Source organism: Salvelinus alpinus, chromosome 20 (assembly GCF_045679555.1).
Source record: "Salvelinus alpinus chromosome 20, SLU_Salpinus.1, whole genome shotgun sequence".
Classification (NCBI taxonomy): Eukaryota; Metazoa; Chordata; class Actinopteri; order Salmoniformes; family Salmonidae; genus Salvelinus; species Salvelinus alpinus.
The window spans coordinates 12,394,761-12,413,639 of NC_092105.1; the positions used below are offsets into that span (position 1 = coordinate 12,394,761).

General features: G+C 42.2%; 1 protein-coding gene across 2 annotated transcripts in view; it reads left to right on the forward strand.

Annotated features, from left to right (window-relative positions):
* The first annotated feature begins 10,089 nt into the window (after positions 1–10,089).
* The window catches only part of tfpia (tissue factor pathway inhibitor a), a 54,214-nt gene continuing 45,424 nt past the window's right edge, over positions 10,090–18,879 (forward strand). Inside the window, exon 1 of one of the 2 annotated variants that reach the window (XM_071354542.1) lies at positions 10,090–10,271. In XM_071354542.1, coding sequence (XP_071210643.1) covers positions 10,184–10,271 — 88 coding nt within the window. In that variant the 5' untranslated portion in view covers positions 10,090–10,183. The remainder of the gene's footprint in view (positions 10,272–18,879) is intronic. The other variant, XM_071354541.1, reaches the window with a different exon arrangement.

An 18,879-nucleotide genomic window follows, 5' to 3' on the forward strand; every position in this document is an offset into this window, starting at 1 on the left:
TGACTACAGTGTCATGACTAATGCTGACACAATTCAAAATGATATGATACGGAGCATCGAACAACTCAGTCCAGGTATTGGTCTAAAATAAGTCAGAAATAAGACATTACATTACTGATCAAATCAAGACGCATTTCTTTCCCCTCAAATAATACTGCATTACTCTCAACCTTTATCTTGATACAGAAACCCATTTCACTACAAGAAAATAACTTTTGTTCCCACCATTATGTCACTGTTGTGGACAAAGAACTGTTGGGCAACATGGAGACAAAAGACTTTGTGGCAACTTTTCTCAATTCTCAAGTTAAGTTGATGATAGATGGGCTAGCTGCCTACCAAAGTGAATGAAAACAGATCACTCAAAAATCTAACCTGACATATTATGAAAGTTTACCTTTTCCCTTAGAGCTTGGAAGAAGATCCTTGATGACTTCACTCTTGATCTGAGATGACCGTGACGGTCTCCTTCCAAGGACAGTTGGACGTTTGATACATCTGCTCAGCTCTCGGGGCTAGAGGCTAATTGAATATGGCCTGGCTGGCTGAGTGATATCAGTGAGCAGTATTGGGGAGGATACCACATAGTTCATAATGAATGATGGAACGGGATTCCTCTTCTGTTTCCAAGCAACAGCCGTTTGTGTTTTGCCTCAAGGTGAAAGGCTGCTCTTCCCAGTCGTATATATCCTGCTCTCTGTGTGTGCTGACAGTGAGCACAAATCCTAGGGAGGCCATTTCAAACACATCAGGAGGGGAACGGCCATGCAAAATAAATAATGAATTGCGCTAACCTTTATCGGAGCATAGCGGGGGTAGTGGGTTGGCGTTTTATTATTGCAATAACAGCACTGTGTTAGGTTAGAGAAGGCTTTTCCGCTCAAGCTCGGAGTAATAATGGTAGTGATATTCATCTGGGATGTCTTGGTAAATTGTTCCTGGTGATCATGGGTTCAGAAAGGGTATTCACATTAAAGGGCCAATCCGCAGTCGCTAAATCCATTTTTGGATGTTTAAATGTATGATATGTAGCCATCGATTCTGGAAGAATATAACTTCATGAGCTTAGTTTAGGTGTCGTAGCCCATCAGAACCCCAAAAATAGAAGCTTCTTTTACTCCAATGTTGGTAAACAAAGTAAATGTAAACAAAAAACTGTACAGCCTCAAAACATGTTTATAACTATAATGTTGATATCATGGATGGTCAGTCCGTCCATAACTCTGTCTAGGAATTTGAAAGCTGAAGCCCAATCCTTCAGCTTTTTACCAAAACAGTGGCAGGGACTGCGCTTTTGTTATGTTTCAACTACAGATTTCCCCTTTATAGCCACCAGCTCACAAAGGTGTACTTTCTAGCGGCTTTTGGCTAATTTAAACTCATTCTATGAACTAGCTAAGGCCTAAACACCTTGCCAGAATACCTTGTCTTCAGCTTTCAGTCCCCCTTTTGACCTAAACTACAATCACCATCTAAACTATCATGAGAGGCTACGTTTAGGTCATTTATCAACACAAAGAGCATAGAGATATGCTTCATTAGATAATTAATCTTGAACCGTTTAATTACAAGGGCTGCAAATGCTTTTCATATCTGCTTCTTATTAGGGACATTATTAGCTACAGCTAATAGCCACTTTAAGCCCCATTGGAGCCAAATGGGTCATGGCGACTTGACGTCTCCATGTTTGAATAGGCTTTAATCTGAGCCACCTCAGGGGCTACAGAGGTCAGAGGTCACAGAGGCTACAGAGGCCACAGAGGCTACAGAGGACTGTGGGTTTGAACAATGAGTTCTCCACTCTGCTCCATTCAAAATATAGCCACAGTATGTTGGTACAATCCAGTGAGAACACGCATATACAAAATACACATGATACATTTGATTATCATGTTGAATTGAAATTAGTTTTAACCGCTATCAGATTGTGGATATAAAAGTCCGCTACGATTCTGTGTGGAACCAGTTGGCCAAATGGGAAAAATAGAGTTTAAGATATCATGGGGAAACTGGGACACAGGAAATACCATCCGAGCTTTGAATATGATTCCAACTGACTGACTTTATGTTTAACACACGCAGACCACACATCTCACACACACACACACACACACACACACACACACACACACACGCGCGCACACGCACACGCGCACACACACACACACACACACACAATTGGACCACATTGGACAGAGAGGAATTCACCTCTTCACACCCACAAGCAGAAACGTAGGAACTAGGTCATTTGTTTGGTAGGGGAGAGTGGGGTAAGTTGAGCCACCCTTGCTTCGAGGAAACCATACACAAAATGAATAATTTGACCAAATATGGAGGAAAAGGTAATAAGTCCATGGAGGAAGAAACCACATGGAAAAAGTGGTAAGCAAGTTAGGTCCAAAGAATAGATTTTCAAATGAATGTATTACTGTATGTTAAAGGTTTCATGATGCTTCTATCTTGACCAAAGTAGATCATGTAAAGATTGTTCTATACACCGATAAACTTCTTATATGAGGTTCTAAACCTAGCATGAACGTGCATCCTTGTAGTTGTGTGGACTAATATAGTCAAAATGTTTGCCTTGGGATAAGTTGAGCCAAAGCTCATGGAATAAGTTGAGCCAAAGCTCATGGAATAAGTTGAGCCAAAGCTCATGGAATAAGTTGAGCCAATGGTTGAGCCTATGGCAAGTTGAGAAAATTGAAGCGTTTTCTTCCCAGGTCTAATGCAAGGCATTATTACTGGGATATGAGGTAACAGCAGGGCCTGGCCTATGTTAAAAGTACAAAATATTTGTTAGGTGTTAAGCCTGTGTTAAAAGATGCTTAAAATTATTAACGTACTGATCCAAGATGGCGTAGCAGTGCAGACGTGGTTTTTCGTTCTCCCCTGTACATTTTGTATTTTTCGTATTTTTTTGTATATATTTCAATATATTTTCCTAACCCTAACCCTAACCCTATCTCTTTTCCATTTTTAAATTAAATATACCTTCCGGTAACCCGCCTCACCCAATTTGATACGGATCCGCTATTTTTAGACCTTTTAGCCAGAACCTCCATCAGAAGCTAACCAGCAAATTAGCTACTAGCTATTTAGTCATTGTCAGCCACTGCTAGTGGCCTTTACCTTTGGCACAGACACCAGCCGCTTTTAGACTGGATAACACTTGCCAGCCTGCCAGTATCGGACTGTTTTCTCCACTACAACGCCGGATTCCTGCCGTAAGCCCTGGACCATTACTCCTGATCATCACAGCTAGCTAGCTGCCACCGCGTGGCCCAGCCCCGAAGCTAGCTATGAGCCAGGCCCACCTCCCGGCCCGCTCAGTGATCTCTCGGCTACACAGTTGATGCCTCCCGGACTCTTCCCCAACATGGCTAGAACTCCTCCGGATCCTTGCCGTAAGCTCTGGACCTTTGCATCGGATCATCGCTGCTAGCTAGCCACTACCGAGTGGCTATAGTGGATAACGCCCCTGTCCTGAAGCTAGCACCGGTAGCTTCAGGACAGCTTTCGCCAACTGGCCTGGACCCTTTGTCAACACGAAGCCCCGCCGTTCCACCACAACTGGTCTGCCGACGTAACTCCATCCGCTGTGCCCCCAACCGGCCTTTTCCGGACGTCAGAGCAGGCACTTCTACTAGCCCCGGCCTGCTAACTTTAAACGCTGTGTCTCCTGCTTACTGGGTACTAATGACTACCCAGCGGCTTCCCTGTTTCATCTATTGCTGTTCACTGGACCCTATGATCACTTGGCTACACAGCTGATGCCTGCTGGACTGTTCATTAATCACAGTACTCCATTTTGCTATCTGTCGGCCCCAGCCTCGAACTCAGGCCCTGTGTGTAGTTAACTGACCCTCTCTGCCCATTCATCGCCATTTTACCTGTTGTTATTGTCTTAGCTGATTAGCTGTTGTCTTGCCCGTTGTTGTCTTAGCTAGCTCTCCCAATCAACACCTGTGATTGCTTTATGCCTCGCTTTATGTCTCTCTCAAATGTCAATATGCCTTGTATATTGTTCTTTAGGATAGTTATCATTGTTTTAGTTTACTGCGGAGCCCCTAGTCCCACTCAACATGCCTCAGATACCTCCTTTGTTCCACCTCCTACACATGCGGTGACCTCACCCAGCAAAACTAGTACGTCCAGAGATGCAACCTCTCTTATCGTCACAAAATGCCTGGATTTACCTCCACTGTACCTGCACCCAACCATACCCCTGTCTGTACATTATGCCCTGAATTTCTTCTACCATACCCAGAAATCTGCTAATTTTATTCTCTGTCCCCAACGCACTAGACGACCAGTTTTGATAGCCTTTAGCCGTACCCTCATCCTACTCCTCTTCTGTTCCTCAAGTGATGTGGAGGTTAACCCAGGCCCTGCATGTCCCCAGGCACTCTCATTTGTTGACTTCTGTAACCGAAAAAGCCTTGGTATCATGCATGTTAACATCAGAAGCCTCCTCCCTAAGTTTGTTTTACTCACTGCTTTAGCACACTCCGCCAACCCTGATGTCCTTGCCGTGTCTGAATCCTGATTTCCATCCCCAACTACAACATTTTCCATCAAGATAGAACTGCCAAAGGCAGTTGCAGAGTTCTGTCATACTTTCCAGGTCTATGCCCAAACAGTTCGAGCTTCTAATTAAAAAAAAAAATCTTTCCAGAAATAAGTCTCTCACTGTTGCCGCCTGTTGCAGACCCCCTCAGCTCCCAGCTGTGCCCTGGACACCATATGTGAATTGATTGCCCCTCATCTATCTTCAGAGTTTGTTCTGTTAGGTGATCTAAACTGGGATAATCTTAACACCCCGGCAGTCCTGCAATCTAAGACAGATGCCCTCAATCTCACACAAATTATCAAGGAACCCAGCAGGTACAACCCTAAATCCGTAAACATGGGCACCCTCATAGATATTATCCTGACCAACTTGCCCTCCAAATACACCTCCGCTGTTTTCAATCAGGATCTCAGCGATCACTGCCTCATTGCCTGCATCAGCTATGGGTCCGTGGTGAAACGACCACCCATCATCACTGACAAACACTCCCTAAAACACTTCAGCGAGCAGGCCATTCTAATCGACCTGGCACAGGTATCCTGGAAGGATATTGACCTCATCCCGTCAGTCGAGGATGCCTGGTTGTTCTTCAAGAGTAATTTCCTCACCATCTTAAGTAAGCATGCTCTTTTCAAAAAATGTAGAACTAAGAACAGATATAGCCCTTGGTTCACTCCAGACCTGACTGCTAGACTGCCTTGAAATAGGCCAGCTTTTAAACATTTGCATTCTTTAGCTCTAACTCCCCCAAAAATTGGCACACTGTAAAGTTCATGGAGATCAAGAGCACATCCTCCCAGCTGCCCACTGCACTGAGACTAGGAAACACTGTCACCACCTATACATCCACGATTATTGAGAATTTCAATAAGCATTTCTCTACGGCTGGCCATGCTTTCCTCCTGGCTACCCCAACCCCGGCCAACAGCTCCGCACCCCCCGCAGCTACTTGCCCAAGCCTCCCCAGCTTCTCCTTCACCCAAATCCAGATAGCAGATGTTCTGAAAGAGCTGCAAAACCTGGACCCATACAAATCAGCTGGGTTAGACAATCTGGACCCTCTCTTTCTAAAATTATCCATTGTTGCAACCCCTATTACCAGTCTATTCAACCTCTCTTTCGTATCGTCCGAGATCCCTAAAGATTGGAAAGCCGCCACGGTCATCTCACCCTCTTCAAAGGGGGTGACACTCTAGACCCAAACTATTATAGACCATTATCCATCCTGCACTGCCTTTCTAAAGTCTTCGAAAGCCAAGCTAATAAACAGATCACTGACCATTTCGAATCCCACCGAACCTTCTCCGCTGTGCAATCCGATTTCCGAGCTGGTCACGGGTGCACCTCAGCCACGCTCAAGGTACTAAGCGATATCATAACCGCCATCGATAAAAGATTGTACTGTGCAGCTGTCTTCATAGACCTGGCCAAGGCTTTCGACTCTGTCAATCATCGTATTCTTATTGGCAGACTCAACAGCCTTGGTTTCTCAAATGACTGCCTCGCCTGGTTTACCAACTACTTCTAAGACAGAGTTCAGTGTGTCAAATCGGAGGGCCTGTTGTCCAGACCTCTGGCAGTCTCTATGGGAGTACCACAGGGTTCAATTCTCGGGCCGACTCTTTTCTCTGTATATATCAACGATGTCGCTCTTCCTGCGGGTGATTCCCTGATCCACCTCTATGCAGATGACACCATTATGTATACACCTGGCCCTTCTTTGGACACTGTGTTAACAAACCTCCAAACGATGCTATACATCACTCCTTCCGTGGCCTCCAACTGCTCTTAAACGCTAGTAAAAATAAATGCATGCTTTTCAACCATTCGCTGCCCGCACCCACCCGCCCGACTAGCATTACTACTCAGGACGGTTCTGACTTAGAATATGTGGACAACTACAAATACCTAGGTGTCTGGCTAGACTGTAAACTCTCCTTCCAGACTCATATTAAACATCTCCAATCCAAAATTAAATCTAGAATCGGCTTTCTATTTCGCAACAAAGCCTCCTTCACTCACGCCGCCAAACATACCGTAGTAAAACTGACTATCCTACCGATCCTCGACTTCGGCGATTTCATTTACGAAATAGCCTCCAACTCTCGACTCAGAAAACTGGATGCAGTCTATCACAGTGCCATCTGTTTTGTCACCAAAGCCCCGTATACCACCCACCACTGCGACCTGTATGCTCTCGTCGGCTGGCCCTCGCTACATATTCGTCGCCAGACCCACTGGCTCCAGGTCATCTATAAGTCTTTGCTAGGTAAAGCTCCACCTTATCTCATCTTACTGGTCACAATAACAACACCCACCCGTAGCAGGCATTCCAGCAGGTATATCTCACTGGTCATCCCCAAAGCCAACACCTCCGTTGTCCGCCTTTCCTTCCACTTCTCTGCTGCCAATGATTGGAACGAATTGCCAAAAATTGCTGAAGCAGATGACTTATATTTCCCTCACTAACTTTAAACATTAGCTATCCGAGCAGCTAACCGATCGCTGCACCTGTACATAGCCCATCTGTAAATAGCCCATCCAATCAACCTACAGCATCCCCATATTGTTTATATTTACTATTCTGCTCTTTTACACACCAGTATTTCTACTTGCACATCATCATCTGCACATCTATCATTCCAGTGTTAATTTGCTAAATTCTAATTACTTTCTACCATGGCCTATTTATTGCCTGGCCAGTTCGCAGTTTTAAATGAGAACTTGTTCTCAACTAGCCTACCTGGTTAAATAAAGGTGAAATAAAAAATAAAAACAGACAAAAAGCGATTGTGATTGTGTTGAATTGTGTTTGGAAAATAAAGATATACATGGTTTTAAAAAGGTACTGGTAATATTTCATTCAGTACAGAAATCTGTAAGTGACTTACACTGTTCAAGCAGCCCAATTTACCCCATACCCAGGCTAAGTTGTTCCAAGAGACCACTTTTTTTGAACAAGTTCTGGACAAGTTCAAAACTTTAATGTTTACATGAATTCGGATTATTTTCAGGGACACAACACCCTGAAATATATGTATAGATAGCTTTGTAAAAAATAACGCTATACAGTATTTCCCTTTACAGAGTGATGCTGAATGTAAAAAAATGGCTCAATTTACCCTACTTTCCCCTACCTGAGGATTTTCTGGACCAAGATAATACATCACTTCCATCAAGCAGTACATGTGATACGTAATGCTTATACCATACAGGTAGATTTAAATGAAATTCCTCTAAATCTGACTCACAGTTAGGCTACCTCCTAAGAAGAATGACAAGAGTGTGTAAATATCACGACTTCCGCCGAAGTCGGTCCCTCTCCTTGTTCGGGCGGCGTTCGGCGGTCGACGTCACCGGCCTTCTAGCCATCGCCGATCCACTTTTCATTTTCCATTTGTTTTGTCTTTGTTTTACACACCTGGTTTCAAATCCCTAATTACATGTTCATTATTTAACCCTCTGTTTTCCCCATGGTTTTTGTGTGTGTTTGTTTTATTTATTTCGGTCCTTTTGTGTGGGCTTGGTATATCTTCATGTATTTGGTCATTTTGAGTAATGTTACTTTTATTACTTTATTTTATTTATTACTTATCTCTGCTGTCCTGCGCCTGACTCCTCTGCACCAGCTACACCCAGACCTTGTACAGTAAAGCTGTCATCAAGGCAAGGGTGGCTACTTTGAAAAATCTCAAATCTCAAATATATCTGTTTAACACTTTTTCTGGTTACTACATTGTTCCACATGTGTTATTTCATAGTTTTGATGTTTTCACTATTATTCTACAATGTAGAAAATAGTAAAAAATAAAGAAAAACCCTTGAATGAATAGGTGTGTCCAAACTTTTGACTGGCACTGTATAATAGAACATTCCCTGGTTAATTGCATTATGTGTAAAAAAGTATTGAAACCCTTGTCGTTCTGTCCTGGCCAGACAGGTGGTGGTTGGTTGGTGCTATCCCACAACAGACATGATGGAGCCTGGGTAAAGTATTTAGCTGTAGGCTTATTTGCTCCTGTTTGTTATATTGTCAATATTGTAGGCTAAAGAAGTTTGGCCCCTATTTATTCTTCACTTGCAAATAAAAGCAATCACCTTAGGCAGAAAGATGCTGTACCATCCTTGTATGCCTTCTCACTGAAATATCCCCCGTGAAGGCCTAGCTTACACAGGTATCAGCTACCATACTGTAATTTAATTGTTTGATCAGTTTAACATTGTGCAAGTGATCTAGACTGGTTGAGTACAGGCCTACAGTACATTGCATGTTTTCCCTACAGCTTAATCCAAAACCTACAACAATCCAATTTCCCAGATAGATCCCAGATTTTCAGTACAAGCTAGGATTTTGCTTTTATCTGAAGTGTTCCCAAAGACCACCAGCCATGTACAAGTTCCCTGAATGAGATAGACACTTTGATGGAATTTCTGGCAAAAACTGAACAAGTAATGTGCTTCAGATTTGAATATTTCATTACAGTGGAATGAATAGTGGCAGATTAAGGTATAGAGAGAGCTGACAAGATGTGACCGGAGGGCACAGCTTGCCACTGTTCATCACATCCCAAGTTATGCAGAGAGAAGTTCCTTTGGTTTCCAAAGAATTCCAAATATGAAAGGTGACAACTGTACATTTGGAAGATCAACAATAATAATAACTTTACACTCATCAACAGGTTTTCTTTCTAATGTATAGTACCTGATTTTGGTACACATTAGACAAGAAACATGTTATAGACAGAAGAATAACATGCAATGACCACTCATCATTACCATAACATAAAAACTCTAAATCACATTGAGGCATTTGTAGCTTACTTTCAATGCATTGTGGCAATGTAATAGTGATTCTGTATGGTCACAGTAGCCTACAGAATGTAATGAAGATACAGCGTGAACACCATTTAAAATATGTATTTAACCTTTATTTAACTAGGCATGTCAGTTAAGAACAAATTCTTATTTATAATGACTGCCTACCCCGGCCAAACCCAGGCGACCCTGGGCCAATTGTGTGCCACCCTATGGGACTTCCAATCACAGCTGGATGTGATACAGCCTGGATTCAAACCAGGGACTATAGTGACAAAATCGAACTCTCTATATATTTAATCTTTAATTATCCAGGTTAAGCTCCTGAGTAGCACAGTAGTCTAAGGCACAACATCTCAGTGTAAGTGGCATCACTACAGTCCCTGGTTCAAATCCAAGCTGTATCTGGCTGTGATTGGGAGTCCCATAGGGCGGTGCACAATTGGTCCAGGGTAGGCTGTCAATGTCAATAAGAATTTGTTCTTAACTGACTTGCCTAGATAAATTAAAAATATGTAGTCTCATTGAGATAAAATATAATTTTCAAGAGAGAACTGGGCTAACCAATAATGATAACGAAACTAGAAATATAGTTACTTGTTATTAATTTCGAAAAATGTAATATGAGCCGTTTTAAGAGTTTGTGTCCAGCTCACCATCAAGGAGAGTAAATATAACCAGTCTATTACTAACCGGAAGTGCGTGGGTGATCAGCTACCATCATCAGTCTCTTAAACAAAAGTTGATGAAGGTTTCACAGCAACTTTACTGTAGTCTACTTCTCCGACCGCTGACATGTCTGCAATGAATAACTGGTGGATTCCATGCATTGTTTTACTACATTCCGCTTATTTGGGATCTTGTGATTCAGACTCTGGAATAGGTAAGATAAGAATTCTTACTTGTTGATATATCCTTTTATCCCGTGTGTGTCCATGAGTTCGAGTTGGACTTTGCATTCAACGATCTACAGTTGTGTAAATTAGTTGTTTTAAGATGTATGTCTTTCAATATTTCCCCCGAATAGACTTCACGTGTCAAGAAGCCCGTGAGTAATTTGGATTTAGCCAATTCAATATCAAATGATGGCGCTTGATATCCCCAAAATGGATAAACAGAAAACGGAGTTATGCCACTTTCACGCTACATTTCTCTCAGCTTTAGTTCGGTTATGTTGACACAAAACCTTACAAAAAAGTATTGCAGTTTTGAAACTGCAGTAAAAGTGCAGTAACTGCAGTCGACTGTGGTATTTTGGACGCAGTAATTGCAGAATTGAACTGCAGTTGAACTATACCGCACTTTAATTGCAGTAAAACTGCCGAATTATTGTAGTAAAAAAACGGTGTTCTTTTGGACGAAGGAGTTGCAGCATACTAGTTAGACTGCACTTGAACTGCACTTATATTGCATTGTACTACAGTTAAACTCCACTCTGACTGCAATCTTTTTCGTAACGGGCTTAACGATTGTTAATAGTTAATTATAGCACGTGTTTGTGCGCAGATGTGCTTGACGAACACGCGTAAAATTCCATACAATTCCATGTGGACAACTATTAAACGTCCCACTTAAAATTAGCCTATTATTATGTATTGTCATATTTTAATTGCGCCTGGTCAGTTGTCCATATATCCTGCCACTTGTTAACTACATAGCCTAAGGTCTACGTCATTTAATTTCCCTTTTCCGTTTTCCAATGCTGTGCATTCTCCTTGACTTTTTAAAAGACCTGGTAGGCAACCTCTTTCCAAGCTTTAGGCCATTTATCAAACCACGTTTTTAACGCTCAAGCTCCCAACATATTTTACATACGTTGATTACCAACTGGGGTCATTTTGACCCCAAGAAGAGACTATTGGAAAAAGCAACAATCAAAGCAAAATATAAATGTAATTATATCATCAAAATATCATTAGACATGTCAACAATGTTATCTGGGGGAAAAATGACCAAAACAGACTGTTATTTTAGTTAAATTAGGAAACACTTAATTATCTTATTCTGTAAAGCCCCCCCCAAAATATCTTCCTTGATATAATGTGCAGTTTTTTCCAAAGTAGAATCGACATAAGTACTAAAAAGCAGAATTATCATCATTTGATTCAAGCATCATTTAGTTTTACGAATTTGAAGTAAATATACATTTTGTCATATTTATGTGATTAAAAACCACAGGGCACAGCCAAGTCAGCATTAGCAACGCTGTTAATGAAACAATGGGAGTCGTATGGGCTATGGCAACATGCATCAAAAAGCATAAAACCAAATGGTATAACACCCAACGTATCATAACAAGTAGCACATATAGAATGTTGGAGGGTATTATATGGTATAACACCCAACGTATCATAACAAGTAGCACATATAGAATGTTGGAGGGTATTATATGGTATAGCACCCAACGTCTCATAACAAGTAGCACATATAGAATGTTGGAGGGTATTATATGGTATAACACCCAACGTATCATAACAGTAGCACATATAGAATGTTGGAGGGTATTATATGGTATAACACCCAACGTATCATAACAAGTAGCACATATAGAATGTTGGAGGGTATTATATGGTATAACACCCAACGTCTCATAACAAGTAGCACATATAGAATGTTGGAGGGTATTATATGGTATAACACCCAACGTATCATAACAAGTAGCACATATAGAATGTTGGAGGGTATTATATGGTATAGCACCCAACGTCTCATAACAAGTAGCACATATAGAATGTTGGAGGGTATTATATGGTATAACACCCAACGTATCATAACAAGTAGCACATATAGAATGTTGGAGGGTATTATATGGTATAACACCCAACGTATCATAACAAGTAGCACATATAGAATGTTGGAGGGTATTATATGGTATAACACCCAACGTTTCATAACAAGTAGCACATATAGAATGTTGGAGGGTATTATATGGTATAACACCCAACGTATCATAACAAGTAGCACATATAGAATGTTGGAGGGTATTATATGGTATAACACCCAACGTATCATAACAAGTAGCACATATAGAATGTTGGAGGGTATTATATGGTATAACACCCAACGTATCATAACAAATAGCACATATAGAATGTTGGAGGGTATTATATGGTATAACACCCAACGTATCATAACAAGTAGCACATATAGAATGTTGGAGGGTATTATATGGTATAGCACCCAACGTATCATAACAAGTAGCACATATAGAATGTTGGAGGGTATTATAGGAATTCCATTTTTTTGGGAGAATACACAGCAATTCAGCATTATTTGTACAGAGTGTAGCTAGTTTCTATATTACAGTTCTACTACGTATTCATTTGCCTGGCTACACATTTGTATTTACTTAATTTAGCAGACGCTCTTATCCCAGAGCAACTTACAGTTGTGAGTGCATACATCTTCATACTAGCCCCCTGTGGGAATCAAACCCACAACGCTGGTGTTGCAAGCATCATGCTCTGCCAACTGAGCTACACGGGACTACCCAGAGTCCTAGTGCCGGCCAAAATCTACACTACGCCCACAGACGTTAGTTTCTTCTCCGCCATGAGTCTGGATCTCAGTACCTCCCTGACGATTTATAGAATGCAAACACTTTCTAAACATTGTGATTGGTTCCAGAAAACGATGGGTTGGACCAGAGCCAGAACACGCATGCGCAAAGCCGCATTTTGAACATTAGTCATTGGCTTTGATACTTTGATTGGTTAGAGATGATCCAATCGCTGATGATTTTGTTTTGTACAACACCCCTCATTTTGACGTCGCCACAAAAGACTTCAACGATGGCCGTCTCAGACTGAAGAATGTAGCGAACATAGAGCAGCAGTAAAATTCAGTTTGAGTCGTCAGGCAGTATTCGTACCACTGACAGGCTTTTATGAGCTGCTTTGACTGCAACTAAGAATATATCTAAGGTCATTTAGATTTTGTACACGGCCATACCTAGTTATAACCAATGATAAAGACAGGCGTGTAAATGAGGTGCTCCATCTCTGCAGATGATCAGTCTATTTGGTCTAAATCACTGATACAGGTCCACCTCCACCTCAATGATGATATGTACAACTTAAAGCAGTCTTTTTATTTGTATTTTTAAATCATCACTTTATGCCTAACAAATCACTCTGTGTGTTTATTTAATGAAAATACGTTTTTTTTGTCATTTATTTCCCTGAGCCTCTTTTGGCCATTGAAATGCTGTTTGATCGTGTTGGCGTTAGGAAACTAATTTGAAGATATTTACTTACACAGCCCTGATAGAGCCCACCCCCTTACCCAGATGAATGGTCATTGATGTATTATAATCAGATCAGATTGTGACATCATGATCTGAGCCAAAAACTCCATCCCACATGAACAGGCAGAAATTCCAGGGAGAAAAAAAAAATTGCTCTTACACAAAAAGGGCATTATCATAATTTTCACAATTTCAGGGCGTTATTTCGACCTGATAGTGTGGAAATATCAGGGGGAAAAATCTGGAAAATCAAGTTAACTGCACTGCCCCTTATATAATGACCCCAGAGAAACCTGGATTCAAATTAAGACTGTTTTAGATTAGCCCTAGAATAAATACTTTTCTGAGAATACACACCAATACGGCTCTATACAGTTGAAGTCGGAAGAGTACGTACACCTTAGCCAAATACATTTTTCACAATTCCTGACATTTAATCTGAGTAAAAATTCCCTGTCTTAGGTCAGTTAGGATCACCACTTTATTTTAAGAATGTGAAATGTTAGAATCATAGTAGAGAGATTTATTTCAGCTTTTATTTCTTTCATCACATTCCCAGTGGGTCAGAAGTTTACATACACTCAATTAGTATTTGGTAGCATTGCCTTTCAATTGTTTAACGTGGGTCAAATGTTTCGGGTAGCCTTCCACAAGCTTCCCACAATAAGTTCGGTGAATTTTGTCCCATTCCTCCTGACAGAACTCGTGTAACTGAGTCAGGTTTGTAGGCCTCCTTGCTCACGCGTGCTTTTTCAGTTCTGCCCACAAATTTTCTATAGGATTGAGGTCAGGGCTTTGTGATGGCCACTCCAATACCTTGACTTAGTTGTCCTTAAGCCATTTTGCCACAACTTTGGAAGTATGCTTGGGGTCATTGTCCATTTGGAAGACCCATTTGCGACCAAGCTTTAACTTCCTGACTGATGTCTTGAGATGTTGCTTCAATTTATCCAAATAATTTTCCTTCCTCATGTAGCCATCTATTTTGTGAAGGGCACCAGCAGTTCCTCCTGCAGCAAAGCACCCACACAACACGATGCTGCCACCCCCGTGCTTCACGGTTGGAATGGTGGTCTTCGGCTTGCAAGCTTCCCCCTTTTTCCTCCAAACATAACGATGGTCATTATGGCCAAACAGTTCTATTTTTGTTTCATCAGACCAGAGAATATTTCTCCAAAAAGTACAATCTTTGTCCCCATGTGTAGTTGCAAACCGTTGTCTGGCTTTTTTTTATGGTGGTTTTGGAGCTTTATCTAAAGCCATGACATCATTTTCTGGAATTTTCCAAGCTGTTTAAATGCTCAGTCAACTTAGTGTATGGAAACTTCTGACACACTGGAATTGTGATACAGTGAATTCTAAGTGAAATAAGCTGTCTGTAAACAATTTTTGGAAAAATTTCATGTGTCATGCACGAAGTAGATATCCTAACCGACTTTCCAAAACTATAGTTTGTTAACAAGAAATATGTAGAGTGGTTGAAAAACTAGTTTTAATGTCTCCAACCTAAGTGTATGTAAACTTCCGACTTCAACTGTATGTAGATTCAGAGCGTATCTGAGTTCTGTATTGTAGTACTATTAAGTATTTATACTATTGGCAAAATTGTATATGCATATAACGTAGGTAATTTTGGTTTTGTACACAGTCGTACGATATGTGGTACAGAAAAGTACAATCTTGGGCATACATGGGGAGATATATCTCTGTAGATGATCTGTCTATCTGTTCCAAATTACTGATACAGGTCCCCATCCACCCTCTGGTGTAATGGATATCTTGTTATTATGTCTCCAGAGAAATTAAACTAAATTCAAATAAAGGTCAGATTCATCAAATTACTACAGGCAGAACTGTTGTTGGCTGGGATCAAAACGGCCCCAAAGGACCTGCATTTTATAAAGTCCATATTAATACAGAAACTAAACAATGTTTTAGATTTGTTAAGAATAAGTTGATTGACAAATTCATGAACAATTTGAAGAATTTAATAAACCACCTTTGGTTTATGATAAAAGTCTTAGCACCATGTATAAGTCATTGTCATGTTGGACACAGCTATTTGGGTGAACCCTTAGTCTCAATTTGATTCTTGCAGATGTGAAACATCATCTTTGGCGTTTGGGCTAAAGTTCAGATGTTGCAAAGTTATACCCTGGTCAGAGCTGAAGCTGGGAGTTTCTTATGCCAGGTTGCAGTAGTCTCAAAGGTTGTTAAGGTGGCGTGATGAGTAGGCTAATGTCAGGGACCAATTGGGGGACATTTCATATGGCTAGTGTTACAATATGGCGAGGAAAAGGGATGGTACAAAATATACTGTAGGCCAAGTCTGGCCAGGTATCCTCGACGGCCTGTCATTGAGGTTCTGTAGAAGACATATCAAGTTCAATAGTCTGCAATAGAATTTAAATCCCCTCATATTAGTATTTTACTGGGATATAACGTGTTACTGTACTATTGTCATTTTATTACCACTTTATTACTGTATGTGTTTTAATGTAAAGTGTGTTACCTTGAGTAATGCAAACATCGCTAGGATATGGCCTACATCTGGGCCAAAGCCGTGATATGACTGCTACAGATGTCGGATCTTAATTTGATCACCCTGTTGCAGGAGAACTTTACGAAAAATGTATGAACTCCTCCAAAAATGTCCATGAATTATAATTCCACATAATAATTCCACATATCTGGTAGCTGTAGGATTATTTTCCTGCTGTTGTAGCAAACTGGCTCAAATTAAGATCCTACATCTGTAAAATATGTCTTGTTTAATCCAAACACTGAATTCAACCTGGTATGTACATTTAGACACTATAAGTTTGGTCTTTAACAAGTTTGTTGCCTTTTAGCATGTTTACATTTTTAGGGCACCTCACAGTGTACAAACTCAATATTAACTTGTAATGATTTATACAAACACACATACACAACAAGCAATTGGCCTCTATATCACAACCATGACCTTCTTAGACTATACAATATGCTTGGGTGCCCATAAGGAGTGTTTGATTTCTGTACTATGCAAACAGGTTATATCATTTGGAAGTACATTTGGAAGTACACTGAACAAAAATATAAATGCAACATGTAAAGCTGAAATAAAAGATCCCAGAAATGTTCCATATGCATAAAAAGCTAATTTCTCAAAAATGTGTTTACATCCCTGTTAGTGAGCATTTTATCCTTTGTAAAGATAATCCATCCACCTGACAGGTATGGCATATCAAGAAGCTGATAAAACAGCATGATCATTACACAGGTGCTGGGGGACAATAAAAGGCCACTCTAAAATTTGCAGTTTTTTTTTCACACAACACAATGCCACAGATGTCTCATGTTTTGAGGGAACGTGCAATTTGCATGCTGACTGCAGGAATGTCCACCTTAGCTGTTGCCAGAGAAATTAATGTTCATTTGTCTACCATAAACCGCCTCCAACATCGTTTTAGAGAATTTGGCAGCACGTCCAACTGGCTTCACAACCGCAGACCACGTATAACCACACCAGCCCAGAACCTCCACATTCGGCTTCTTCACCTGCGTGATCATCAGAGGAGGGGAGGGGGGAATTTCTGTCTGTAATAAAAACTCCTTCTGATTGGCTGGGTCTGGCTCCCCAGTGGGTTGGCCTGGCAATTCATGTGAAATCCATAGATTAGGGTCTAATGAATTCATTTAAATTGACTAACTTCCTTATATGAACTGTAATTCAGCAAAATCTTTCAAATTGTTGCATGTTGCGTTGCTATTTTTTTCAGTATATTAGAGGAAAAACAGTAGAAGAATTCCCTGCCCTTTTACAAACACAACATTAGTATCAACTTTGAAATGGACGGGAATCTTAATGCCCCTCTGTCACGGCCGTTGAATGAAGAGGACCAAAGCACTGCGTGGTCAGCGTACATATTCCCTTTTATTTAGGATGACGCCGACAAAAACAAGAAACAATACAAAAACAACTGTGAAGCTTAAGGCTATAGAGCCACAAACAAAGACAACTTCCCACACAGAAAGGAGGGAAAAGGGCTACCTAAGTATGGTTCCCAATCCGAGACAACGATATTAACCATACCCGGCCAAAACATAGAAATACAAAATCATAGAAAACAAAAACAGAATGCCCACCCCAAATCACACCCTGACCAAACCAAATAGAGACATAAAAAGGCTCTCTAAGGTCAGGGCGTGACAGTACCCCCCCCAAAGGTGCGGACTCCGGCCGCAAAACCTGAACCTATAGGGGAGGGTCTGGGTGGGCATCTATCCGTGGTGGCGGCTCAGGTGCGGGACGCAGACCCCGCTCCACCACTGGCTCATCCCACTTTGGTGGCACCTCTGGTGCGGGGACCCTCGTCGCCGACCCCGGACTGGGGACCCTCGTTGCGGGCCCCGGACTGGGCAACCTCGTTGCGGGCCCCGGACTGGGCAACCTCGTTGCGGGCCCCGGACTGGGCACCCTCGTTGCGGGCCCTCCTACTGGGCACCCTCGTTGCGGGCCCCGGACTGGGCACCCTCGTTGCGGGCCCCGGACTGGGCACCCTCGTTGCGGGCCCTCCTACTGGGCACCCTCGTTGCGGGCCCCGGACTGGGCATCCTCGTTGCGGGCCCCGGACTGGGCAACCTCGTTGAGGGCCCCGGACTGGGCACCCTCGTTGCGGGCCACGGACTGGGCACAGTCGTTGCGGGCCCCGGACTGGAGACCGTCGCTGGTGGCTCCGGACTGGAAACCGTCGCTGGAGGCTCCGGACTGGAAACCGTCGCTGGAGGCTCCGGACTGGAGACTGTCGCTGGATGCTCCGGACTGGAGACCGTCGCTGGAGGCTCAGGACTGGGGACCGTCGCTGGAGGCTCCGGACTGGGGACCGTCGCTGGAGGTTCCGGACTGGAGGCCGTCGTTGGAGGCTTCGTGCCATGACTCCTCGCTGGAGGCTTCGTGCCATGGATCATCGCTGGAGGCTTCTTGCCATGGATCATCGCTGGAGGCTTCGTGCCATGGATCATCACTGGAGGCTTCGTGCCATGGATCATCACTGGAGGCTTCGTACCATGGATCATCACTGGAGGCTTCGTACCATGGATCATCACTGGAGGCTTCGTGCCATGGATCATCACTGGAGGCTTCGTGCCATGGATCATCACTGGAGGCTTCGTGCCATGGATCTTCACTGGAGGCTTCGTACCATGGATCATCACTGGAGGCTTCGTGCCATGGATCATCACTGGAGGCGTCTTGCCATGGATC